This window comes from Dipteris shenzhenensis, chromosome 16 (assembly GCF_047967505.1).
Source record: "Dipteris shenzhenensis isolate YYH24624 ecotype China chromosome 16, Dip_SZ_1.0, whole genome shotgun sequence".
NCBI classification, from domain to species: domain Eukaryota; kingdom Viridiplantae; phylum Streptophyta; class Polypodiopsida; order Gleicheniales; family Dipteridaceae; genus Dipteris; species Dipteris shenzhenensis.
Genome location: NC_141611.1, coordinates 40,270,729 through 40,283,388, shown reverse-complemented (window position 1 = coordinate 40,283,388; position 12,660 = coordinate 40,270,729). Strand labels below are relative to the sequence as shown.

The 12,660-nt window shown below is 45.1% G+C and overlaps 1 protein-coding gene across 1 annotated transcript; it reads left to right on the top strand.

Moving 5' to 3' along the window:
- Positions 1-9,002: 9,002 nt before the first annotated feature.
- Positions 9,003-11,898, top strand: LOC147892948 (putative LRR receptor-like serine/threonine-protein kinase At2g24230). Its single transcript, XM_087387285.1, has one exon. The coding sequence runs from the start codon at positions 9,024-9,026 to the stop codon at positions 11,313-11,315; it is 2,292 nt and encodes a 763-aa protein (XP_087243411.1). The 5' UTR covers positions 9,003-9,023; the 3' UTR covers positions 11,316-11,898.
- Positions 11,899-12,660: the final 762 nt, after the last annotated feature.

Sequence of the window (12,660 nt, the reverse complement as noted above, 5' to 3'; positions counted from 1 at the left end):
TTTCAGGAGGTGGTCTTCCTGCCATTAAGTACCCAATGATGTTTACACACCAATCAGGCATAGTTTCTATTTGAAATAATGTGGCATCTGGTAGGTCATCGTCTATTTCTTCCGGCTCTTCTCCTGTCCTCAATTATGACATGTGATTGTTGGCAATGAAATGTTGAGCTCCTTTTCTTACCATGATTTTGAAATTGAATTCTTGTAGCAGTAGAAGCCATCGAGTGATCTAGCCTATGGTACATGGCCGATTCATAAGATATAATAAGGCTTAATGATTTGTGTAGAAGATAAAGTCAGTAGCCAATAAATAGTGTCAAAATTTCTTCACGCTATAGATCATTGCCAAGGATTCTCTTTCTGTTGTGGTGTAATTCATCTCCACATCATTTAGCTGTCTACTTGCAAAGTATACTGGGTAGTCTTTGTTGTGTTTGCCAGGTTGACATAACACACCCTCTACTGCAAATTGGAACCGCTAGTATGTACATGAAATTCTATGTTCCAATTTGGTGCCATTCCTTGCAATCATGGCATACCTCAGTATGAATCTTCTATAGTATCCGGCATGTCCCATGAAGAATTGGATTCCATTGGCATTTAGTGGGGGGGGAAGTTCCATGATGATCTTTATTTTATCCATGTCAGTTGCAATCCCATGTCGAGAGACTATGTGACCCAAGACTACTCTGTGTGTGACCAAGAATTGACATTTTAGAGGATTCAAAGAGATTCCATACTCCCTACATTTTTAAAGGACTTCTTCAAGGCATTTCAAGTGATCCTTTTTTCTTGAGTGTACACACAAGTCATCGAGGAAGACTTGTAGGAACTTGTTGAGAAATTCCTTGAAGGCGGTGTACATTACCCTTTGAAAAGTAGATGGGGCATTGCATAAGCCGAATGGCGTGACTCTGTATGCAAAAATGCCACATTATGTGGCAAATGATGTCTCAATTTGTACTTGGTTGTACCCGCTGAACCCATCCAAGAAGCTATACACTTCAGATCCTGCTACCCTTTCTAAATCTGTTTTAGTTAATGGTAGGGGTAATGGTCTCTGATTGTTGTTGCATTGACATTCTTGAGATTCACACATATTCTGAGCTTCTTGTTTTTCTTAGGAACAATCACAATTGGTGACACCCAATCGGTATGCTCGATCTCATAAATGAAACTAGCATCCATCAAATTTTCTAGTTCTTCATAGACATGGGTGCCATACTTGGGATTTGTCATGTAAGGTCCACATACCTTTGGTTTGGTTACTTTTTTTATTGGTATGGTATGTACCACAAGTTCTGGGGAAATCCCTTTCATTTCTTTCTAGGACCAAGCCATGCAATCTCTATATTCCATTAGAAATGCTTTTAATTATTTTTCTTTCTCTAGAGTGAGCTGTTCACCGATGTATACAGGCTTTTCTTCTTCTCTGTCCAAGGCAAGATTCAGTTTCCTTGTCTTGGCTAGTCCTTCATAAGCTGGGGTATCCTCAATATTCTCTATCTCTTTGAGCTCTGATTCCCTGACTGGCCTAGGCATTGCTATTGTTGCTTCTCCTCTAGTGCAGTTTTTGAAGAAATAGGGAACTTCCCTTAGGCCTTCATGGCACTTTGAGGTGCTTGCTTGGTTGCTAGCTCCACTCGAAGATATTTGGTCCAATTCACCTATGTTCACTTGTTCTTCTTTTTTGTTACTATTCACCATTTCACTCTTCATTCTCACATTGGGTTTGAAATTTCTAAGCTTTTTTCTTTATGAGACCAGCGATGGATTTTCAGTTGAAGTCGCACTCCCGAGGAGTGGTTCTTCGGCCATACAAACACCTTCAAGCCCTTTAGGATCCCATTTAAAATTTTGGGACTCAGGTGCTTTAATGGGCTTAGTTAAGTACAATTCTACCACTCTGGTTTGCATTCTTTCGAATTGGTTGAAGTGCTCTATCTTGGCCTTTTGGCACTATACACCCTCTCTTTTTTTCCTAGACCGATTGCTATTGGATAGTGCTAAAGGGTCAATCTTGGGGTATTCTATGGCCATGAGTGCCTGTAGTCATTGTCAAGTACTTGGCCTTCCAAGGTTGCATTATCAGCTTCTGTTTCCATATCCCAATCTATGTCGACATTGTAGCCTTCTATTATGGACTCTTCAGGGTCACTATCCCATTCGAAACTTGTCATGAAGAATGGCATTTCCACTACTTCTGATTCATCGTCCCAGTTTGGTGCTTCTAGTTGTATCATTTGGGCATCCACATCTGGCAACATTGGATGTGTTGTTCTACAATTATCTGTTGTAGCCAATGTCTGTATCCAATTATTGATGTCACTTTGCATGTCCCATTCTATGGGCTTCAGTACATTGGTAGGTATATATCTCTATTTTGGATAGTGATTTTATCAGTGCACCGACGCTTCCCGAAGCCATGGTCTTCCCAACAATATCTAGTATGCTGTGGCTCCCTTGGGAAGATCCAAGATAGTAAACTGGAGCGTGAACCTTAGTCCAGCAATTTTTTTTGACACATTGTTAATGATACCCAATGGCTTCATTTTCGCGTGGTCAGCCATTAAGGGAGAATTGGGGTCTCAAAAGGGCCTCATAAGGAATGGGTTAAGAAATGGATTAGCCCTAATGCAAGTCCTCTTGTGGGGTCCAAGGGAGTCCTAACCCCCCCACCTAGCTAGGTTAAGCCCAGTTGATCCCACCTCTTACACCTCTTACACCTAGGAGGGGGCCACCTCTTACACCAAGGAGGGGGCACTTTTCCCAAAGTCAAAATTTGAATTCCCTCTCTCTCCCTCCTCCCCCCATCCTCCTCCCTCCTCCTCTTCCACACGTCCCATTCCTCCTCCTCCTCCTCCTCCTCCTCCCTCCCCTTGCCTCCCTCCTCCCTCCCCCCCTCCTCCTCCCTTTGTCCACACGCCTCCTCCTCCCTCCTCCCAAATGCATCCCCCTCCTCCCCCTGCTGCTTTTTCCTGCTCCTCCTCCTCCCTCATGCTCATCCATTCTCATCTTCCCTCATGCTCATGCCTACTCCTCCTTCCTGCTACTCATGCAAGCTCCTCTTGCCATGCTCATGCCTGCTCCTGTTGCTTCTACTACTCCTACTCATGCGTATTTGTCTACCTTCATCCTCACACCTAGTCCTCTGCTTGCTTCTCCTCCCTCATAATCATTCATGGTCCTTCTTATCCCTCCTCAAACATCACCTACCTTCTATCATGGCCTATCACAGTGTCTGTAAACTCTGCGACTATTGATGGCACCATTTGTGAAGATCTCCCATGTTACCATGTGACCGTACAATTGCAGGATCAATATGTAATCCATGATTGTTTTTTTCAAGAAAAGAAGCATCTTGAACCTCAATAGGTGCCCTAAAGAGGAGAATATGAGATAAAATGTTAATTTCGTAGTGTTTCAATGTAATTTCTTACTTTGGATTATCCACAGTGGTGCATTGCTTTTGCTAAGATTCCCTTAGTTGTTCTTTTAGGACCTTCATGGAGGATGATATGAGAATGGTGGGCATGGATGATATGGACTCTTCATATCGAAAGACACAAAGTCATGCATGAGCAAGTTGTTTTGGAGGTGATGCAGGACTTGAAGGGAATGGTGATGCAAACGAGATGCCTGGAGCTTGTGATGCTACTAATGTAAGTCTTAAAGCTCAAAAGTCTATTGAATAAGAAGGATTCACATGATGCATTACATCTATTTAAATTTAAATTTCTAAAATGATGTTTCTTCATGTGTGTAGTAGCAAGCAGGAATGGAGTATCTATCCATTTGGAACAAGAAGACATGGAGAATTCATAGTATTGACCCAAGGCAACCTACGTGATCCATTCCAATGTGTTGTACATGAGATTATAAGAACTCACGAGTTGAATGTGAGATTCCAAAAAGCATAGCGGTCTTTCTAAGGACTTAGTAAAGGATTCAAAGACCCTATTATTGGTGTATTAGAGTTGAAGAAGAAGAGAAACAAGCTATGAAGCTTCTTTGTAATACAATTTGAAATACAAACACCTGTTTCTAATAATATTCTTCTATCTAAAGCAAAAAAATTTCGTGTATTGTTAACTAGAAAAGAAATCAGGACAAGAGGCTAGAGGATAGGTATGGTGATGATCAAGGGCCATAGAGGAAAGGAGAACGTGAGGGCTAAACGTTATCATGGGAGGGGAAAAGGGATTAGAAGGGGAGGGAATGAAGAGGGAGACTGTGGCACAAGGGGAAAGGGAGAGGGGGAAGAGAAGCATGTACATGATGGGAGGAGGAATGTAAAGATGGAGACATCAATGGAAGAGGACCATGCTTTATTTGAAAGAAAGGGAAGGGGGAAATCAAAGTACTAGCTAGGTGGCTTTACAAGAATGAGCGTGCCCCATCAAGGAATAGCCCCCTCCTTTTATAGCCAAGAGAGAGAGTCTCTCCCAATAAATGCATCCTCCCACATGCATGGTGTGTGTGGAAGAGTCTCCCATGTGGGCTAGGCGGTTACGCACTCTCAATTGTGTGCAATAACGCTTGGCCACATTTTTCCACATATATCAACTCCCATATCCTAAGTCTATGATGCTCCCTTGGTCTCTTTCCAATTTTATAATACGTTCAAACATCTAGAAGGACAAGTGGAGGGTTGGCACAAGGAATCTTGCCACCTCATTGTACTTTCCCCATTATTTAACTTGCACTCTTGGACCTTTTATACCTCCCCCACATGGGCCTATACTATATGGAGGGAATAACCCAATATAATATCCATCTCCACCTATTTTATATTACTTCTCCCATGACTTTGGGCCATATCTCACTAAATGCAGGCATGGGACCGCCTAGGTGGAGGGGTGGCACATGGGGGAGCCATGCCACCTTAACATTTTATAATATTACTACCATGGATTATGTACAATACACCTTATGGGTCCTCTTATGTGGAAGGGTGGTACATGGTCATGCCCTGTCACGTCAACCTTGGGCCCTATGCACACCATATTTTGTTATACTATTGCCACACATACAAGCACACACACATATTTATGCCTTTTTCATTGGTCAAATTTATCCATAACAGTTTCCCCCCCCAGGCAAGGAATGCTGTGCCCCCCAGGCAAGGAATGCACAGCATTTCATGCCTGGGAAAAAAACACAACAAAGAAAAACTTGAGATCCCTTTTGTTGAACATCTTGCTCTCATGTGGTTTCTGGAAATGATCTTGGACCTCAACAGGTCCAAGAGTCTGTGTTCATTTACCATTATACTTTCCTCGATCAAAAACAATCTGTGGTGTCACTGCCATCTCCTCACGCCCTGGATCAAATACAAATCGGTTACTACTCAAAAGGGCCATAAATCCCGGATGCTGCATCAAAGCACACAGGAGCGGGTCACTCCCCCCCAGTTTAGGATGGAAGGACCTCCAAAACATACTCCCCCCCATATGGAGGGAAATCTATCATTTTATAGAAAACACCATCCCACATGGACTCTTGCAAGAATAGTTTGGAGCTCCTTTCCAAATCAATCATGGGATCATACCGTGTGAAATCGTCAAGAGATACCATCAAGACCTTTTCAACATGCATCACATCCATCAACTTCTTGGCCTCAACTTCATCCTTACTGCTCAACACTTCATCTAACACCATGACTTTCTCATCAATAAGCTCAGCCCATAGTTGGTTGCATTGTTCTTCAATATCCATCAAAGCAGCTTCTGAGCACATTTCAAACATCTCTACCATGCTATCACCACATATAATCACATCAGGTTCCAAGAGACTCACAGCATCAAGGGGAGAAGAAGGGGATGAGGATTTCACCATTGTCGGCCCCTACTGTCAAGACTTTGAGTTCATTGATGCTTTCATCATCGAACAATCCATCAAGACCCTCAAATTCTTTATCATAAGAAAAATCCAAAGGAGGAGAAAGAGAACCTGAAGGATTCAATGCAATCTGGTAGGGTATGTGAAGTCCATATGGCTCATTATCATCTGCGGATTCACTACAGCTTTCAGAGGGAATTGATTCACTATCATTGCCACATTCAATCTCATCATTATCTGACCCCCCAGTAACTGATCTGGAAGTCTCCATGAGATGCACTTGAGGAACATTTGGACACTCTGAGCGGTAGTGCCCCTTTTGATTGCAACCGTGACAAACCAACTGGGACTTATCATGTGGAGCAGGAGTAGCCTTACTTTTTAATTCCATCAATTCAATGCAGAGTTCATCAATAATCTTCACAATATCAGGAGTTGGAGGTACACCAATAGGGTAGGGGATACATATTGCAGAGGAGGGGGAGAAGATGGGGGAGGATGAGGTTTTGCTAAGATGGATCCACCATGAGACACCTTGACTGTCGTTGCAAAAGGGAAAGGAGGAATGATGACTAAATCACTAGACATTCTATCAAACTTCACTGCAATTGCCTTTGCATGCTCCATGGTCTTCGGGTCCTCCCACCTCAACTTGAGACGAAACTCATCAGCTGAACTAGACACCATATGGCTCAACACATATTGAGTCATTCCGGCAACAAACCCCTCATTATCTGGATGCATAGCTACTAGGCAATCCAAGAGCCCAGCTGCTCGATCCACATAACGATGCGCTGTCTCTCCTTCTTGCCTCAACCTCGCTATCAACAGATGAACATTCTCGGGCTCCGCTTCTTTGCTGAAATACTCGACCAATGCTGTAGTCAAATGGGGCCAACTTTCTTGAACTTCATCAGTCTGCCTCTTGTACCACACCTTGGCAAAATCATCTAAGAATGTGGGAAGAACCAACAACCATCTATCTTAAGTAAGAAAGTTGAGAGAAACACAACAGCGCTTAAAGGCCACAAGGTACTCACTTGGATTTTCTTCAACCCATCCACAGAACACGAGAATGTCAGCCATGCTTGAAAAATGGAAAAGAGAGAGTCGAGATGAGGCTTATCTATTGGCAAACAATGGAAAGAGGTAGCTTAAACTGAAAATCAGGTGAAGACACATCCACAAAGCACACATAGGTTGGGTAGGGTGTGACTGGTGTATTGTGAAATACTACACGGGAAGAATCTTTAACATAGAATAGCTCATAGACAATCTTGAAAGGACCAATCCTTATTGGTCGAGGCATGACATTGCATCCATCTTTACAAGCGAGGGTTAGAGATACGGCGCTGCATGAGGTTGTTCATCAAGGCAAATAAGAATGCCATCACAAATGTCAACAGTTGGAGAGCTTGCACATCACCTTCAACTTCCTCCAGTTCTTCTAGTCGCCATGCTATTTCTTCAAGGGGTGTGCGGTCTGGCATCCTTCTTTTGAGCAATGTCTTTAAGGACCTTTCTAATGATGTTCCGAAGTCGATGAACTCGTATCAAATATGCATAACACTTAGTTTCATGATGACCACAACCTTTGCATTCCTTACAAATGATCACCCTCATTCATGGCTTGCAGTTTTGTTGGGGCAGTGCTTCCACTTGTTTCATGAGTGATTGAAGTACAAGCTTCACGTGCCAAGAAATCAACAACTAAATTTTGAGCTTGAGGGATATGCTGAATTTTTACGTCTTCAAATTGGTTGCAAAGTTCCAATGCTTGTTGATGTCGTGGAACCAAGCCTCCCAAGCGACTAATTATTTGGATTTTTCATTAGAAGTTCGTTAGAGGCCCTATGCTAGAGTCCACCATCTCTTCCCCTAGTTTTGCTTAGAGCAGCTCCCTGCATTGTGGGAGGTTGCTAAGACAATAGGGGCTCTGCGATCAATTTCGCATCCCCGTGTGTAGAAGAAAGTTGTATTTTCAAATTGTCTGCATCCTTCACTGGCTTCACAGCGTGCACAGTCCCCTTCTCCACCAATGGGAGAGAATCTTTCCTCCCAGCAGTCCAATGCTGGGATGGAATCTCAGTTTTCAAGCTCTCTGGGCTGGCATTGGGCTGCCAGGGAGCCCGGCTGAGCGAGCTCCCTAGCTCCATGGGGCTGCAAATAAATCCTGTCAGTAGGGCTCCCCTAGAGCCATTGGCTCGCGCGGGGAGGCGCTCTTAGTTTCCTTTGTTCATGATTTCTCTATTCATAAATTTAGCAACTTGAAAGGGCGCATCTAAATGTGCATACCGAATTAGACTGATGGAGATTCAAAGTTATTGTTGTATTTCACATGCTGCCTCGCTTGGCTTGACGAATTGCAAACTGAAAATCATGAAGACGTTGAGGCAAAGGAGGAGTTGAAGACAGAGCTGAGACGACAAAAGTCCAAGGTATTGAAAAACCCGAAAAGAAAACAGGGGTAGGTAAGATTCTCTAAATCCGAAGGTGGATTCTTACAAGCAGATAAAAACTCTATTTCGGAGTGCACCGCCGTATAAATGAAAGCGTGATGCTCAGATTCCGATATCGAGTTCCTTCAGCTCTGTATTCTTCTCGAGCTCCCCCATCCTCTTCTCAATGTGCTTCACCCTCGCTTCCTGCCACCTCGCCCGTTCCAGCCCTAGCCCGCACCCACCACAAGACGGTCGCGTTCCAGGGCTTCTGTACCCCTTCCTCAGCTCTCCGTAGGGAGCGCGGTCGCTCCCCCGCGTCCATTTCGCCTAACTGAGAGCGTGAGCAACCGGTGAGCTGCTCGAGCGGAGTGGCGGCTCGTAGCGCGCAGCAGGTAAGCATCTCCGAACTAGCAAAAGCGAAAGACAGATTTGGTTTCAGAGGATATGCGGAAGAGCGCAAGTAGATCGGAAGGGGTTCTCAAGGTGCAGGGAAGGAAGTGCAGCAACAGGGACGTGTGAGAAGGAAGGACGTTGAAGGAGAGCGATCGGGGATGGCAAGCTAGGGGCGGGCGGGTACGCTACATGGGCTTGTAAGCGAGGAATGGAGGGCACGATAAATGACTAAAATGGATGCAGGAGGCTGAAGGAAGGTGGAGATTAGCGAAAGCGAGAGCGAGAGCGGAGATGGGGGAAGGCGGGAGCTGGAGGTGGAAGGAGGTAGTGGTGGCGGTGGTGGTGGTGATGGCGGAGATGGTGGGGGGGAGCGAGGGGGGAGGGAAGCTGGAGGATGATGTGAGGGCGGTGGGGGAGTTTCTGAGGGTGGTGAGTGGGGGGAGGAGGTGGGAGTTTAAGGGGTGCGAGCTAAACGAAACAACAAGCTCCGGAAGCTGGTGGGAGGGGAGCAAAGTGAAGGTGGAGTGCAGCAACAGCAGTGGAGGAGGAGGAGGAGGAGCCGCCGCCGGCGGAGCAAGGATAAAAACGCTACTTTTGGAAAGCTTGGATCTGCGAGGAAGCTACCCGGAACGGACGTTGGGAAACCTTTCCGCCCTCACGGAATGCAGCCTCTACAACAATTCCATAAGTGGTTCCTTTCCAGCAGAGCTATGGAATCTCCCGCAACTCACGTATCTTTCTCTCTCCCGCAATCTCTTCTCCGGCCAGCTCAGCTTTCCCGCCAACTCAGCCGCCATCTTGCGCCTCGACCTCTCCCACAACCGTCTCGTCGGCCCAATTCCGGCCACGCTGGCGGCCACGTTGCCACGCCTCCGCTACCTGTTCCTGCAGTCCAACAATTTCTCCTCCGCCCTCCCCTTCCTCTCCTCCCTCCCCCCTTCCCTCCTCTTCCTTGACCTCTCCTCCAACCTCCTCTCCTTTTCCCTCCTCTCCCTTAATTCCTCCCTCCCCCCCTCCCTCCTCCACCTCGCCCTCGCCCACAATCTTTTCTCCCCCGGTCCCTTCCCATCTTTCGACGCTTTCCCACACCTTCAGTTCCTCAACCTTTCCCGCTGTCGCCTCACTGGGCCCATCCCCCAAGGTATCGGCTCTTTGACCAACCTCCTTCAGCTTGACCTTTCCTACAATAATCTCAACGGTAGCGTCCCCACTTCGCTGGCAGCTTTGCACTCTCTTAAGTATCTGGACCTCTCAAGTAACAATCTCAGCGGTGGAGCGTCTGTTCTCTCGAACTCCACCTCTCTTCGCTACTTCAACTTTTCCTACAACGATAGGACTGGCTGTGTGCCTCCTGATCTTCGGAAGAAGTTTGGGCCGGAATCGTTTGAAGGGTTGTGCGAGCCTTTTGCCGCTGCTGTAGGTCAAAGTCAGTCAAGGCATTCGAGGTCAAAGATGTCGGCGGCCGTCATAGTTGGCGTGATTGTCGGAAGTGCTGTGATGGTATTGGGCCTGCTCGTAGCGGCTTTAACGTGCAGGAGGAAAGCTGCATTTGTTGCAAAGAAGGCTCTTGTGGAGGAGAGATATGTGTCTGGCCCATTCTCTTTCGAGACAGATTCTGGTATGTGGTTGGCAAACGTCAAGGATCCGACTTCCGTTCCTGTGGTGATATTTGAAAAGCCTTTGTCGAATCTGACCTTTGCAGACCTCCTGCAAGCGACCTCGAATTTTAGCAAAGAGTCGCAACTCACAGAAGGGGGTTTTGGTCCAGTATACAGAGCCTATTTACTGTGTGATCTCGATGTTACAATCAAAGTCCTCATAGAAGGGAGGATATTGACTGACCAAGAAGCAGCGGCGGAGTTCGGATTGCTATCCAAGGTCAAGCATCCGAATCTAGTGCCCTTGTTGGGGTATTGTGTGATAGGCGATGAGAGGCTGGTCATCTATCAACACATGGAAAACGGGGGACTCCATCGCTGGCTGCATGATTTGCCTGTAGGAACACAGTTAGACGATTGGAGCAGGGATCTACAGTGGGAACCGTCTCAGGTGGAGATGCCATCTTCGGGAGAACTTGGAGTCTGGGCTAGAAGGCACAGGATAGCGCTGGGTCTTGCAAGAGCTCTTGCATTTCTTCATCACGGGCACTCTCCCCAGATTGTCCATCGGGATGTGAAAGCCAGCAATGTGATACTGGATGAAGATTTTGAGCCTCATCTCGCTAATACGGGGCTGGTTGGGCTCCTGGCAGCAAGCGACGAGGGCCTGTTTGCTGGGAGCACCCCTGGGTATGTTCCTCCTGAGTACAGGCAGCCTGGAAGCAAGGTGAGTACAAGGGGAGACGTATACAGCTATGGCGTTGTGCTGCTGGAGCTGGTGACAGGGAAGAGGCCAGTTGGGGACTCGTTTCAGGAGGGTTTTACAGGCAATTTGGTGGGTTGGGTTCGGCTGCTTATGAAGGATAAGAGAGGGCAGAGAGCTATAGATCCCCGAATTTCAGACAGGGGTGCAATCTCAGAGATGCTCGAAGCTCTTCGAATAGGATATCTGTGCACTGCAGAAGTACCTGCTAAACGGCCCAACATGCAGCAGATCGTGGGTCTTTTGAAAGACATGGAATTCAACGGCAGCTCCCCTTGAAGGGTTTTCATTTCATATCCTGTTTTGTTTAGCATTACAGCAGGTGCTGCTTTCTGGTTGATCAAATGCAAGGATTTTGGCCACGTTCAAAGTTTCCCTGAAAGGTCAACTCAAATATGCTTTAGCGCTTTATGGAAGTTCTGAAACATCATACTGTGGTGGCCATCCTGTTTGTTAGTTACGACTACTTTCAGATGATTCTCAGAGAATAACTGTTGTTTAAACCTCAAGGGTAAGATTTCAAACTAAACTCTTTCCTTGAGCTACACTATCATCTCTATGAGGGATGCGCACAATCCATTAACCCTCATTCAAAAAGTAGTATTCTCAATATCATGGAGTGACCTAAGTATCTATTAGCATTTGTTTCAATCTAGAATGGTTTAGTAGGATCGTAGTAGAGCTAGCATAAGTATGGGGTAGTAAACGGATCTATTAGAGTCTTGAAAGTATTTTGCAAGTCTTTAATCCTTCCGTGCAATCTCCCCCCATCGGAGTGGTGCTCTCCTTCCACCTCCTATGTATTTAAATTTTGATTTAATGAATAGCTTCTGAGCAAAAATTATACAAGCTTCATGTACATCTCGAATTGGGAAAAAGCCCCATGAGTCACTTTCAAAATAGCTTGCTTCTTTTTAATATAAAGGTCTCTTTTCCTAGTATAGTTGATATGCTTAGGCTAAGCCTCTAATGTTCAAAAATTAAAATATGTACATGAGCATTTGTAATATTAAAAATTAGGCTTAGTCTACTTCATCCCTGTATCATAGGACTTGCGTCTACGTGTCAAAAATATGGTGAATTACGCTCACAAAAAACACAACAAATACTATATAAAATATGCACAAACTTTCAAAACTCACAAATAGAAGAGACAACTAGTGTACTACTTGACACATGGTGAATTACGCTCACAAAAAACACAACAAATACTATATAAAATATGCACAAACTTTCAAAACTCACAAATAGAAGAGACAACTAGTGTACTACGTGCAATCTCCCTCCATAGGAGTGGTGCTCTCCTTTCACCTCCTATGTATTTGAATTCTGATTTAATGAATAGCTTCTAAGTAAAAATTATATAAGCTTCATGTACATCTCGAATTGGAAAAAAGCCCCATGAGTCACTTCTAAAATAGATTGGTACTTTTTAAAATAAAGGTCTCTTTTCCTAGTATAGTTAATACCCTTAGGCTAAGCCTCTAATGTTCAAAAATTAAAAATATGTACATGAGCATTTGTAATATTAAAAATTAGGCTTAGCCTAGTTCATCCCCGCATCACAGGAGTTGCGTCTACGTGTTAAAAATATGGTGAATTATGCTTGCCAAATGTCATCGCC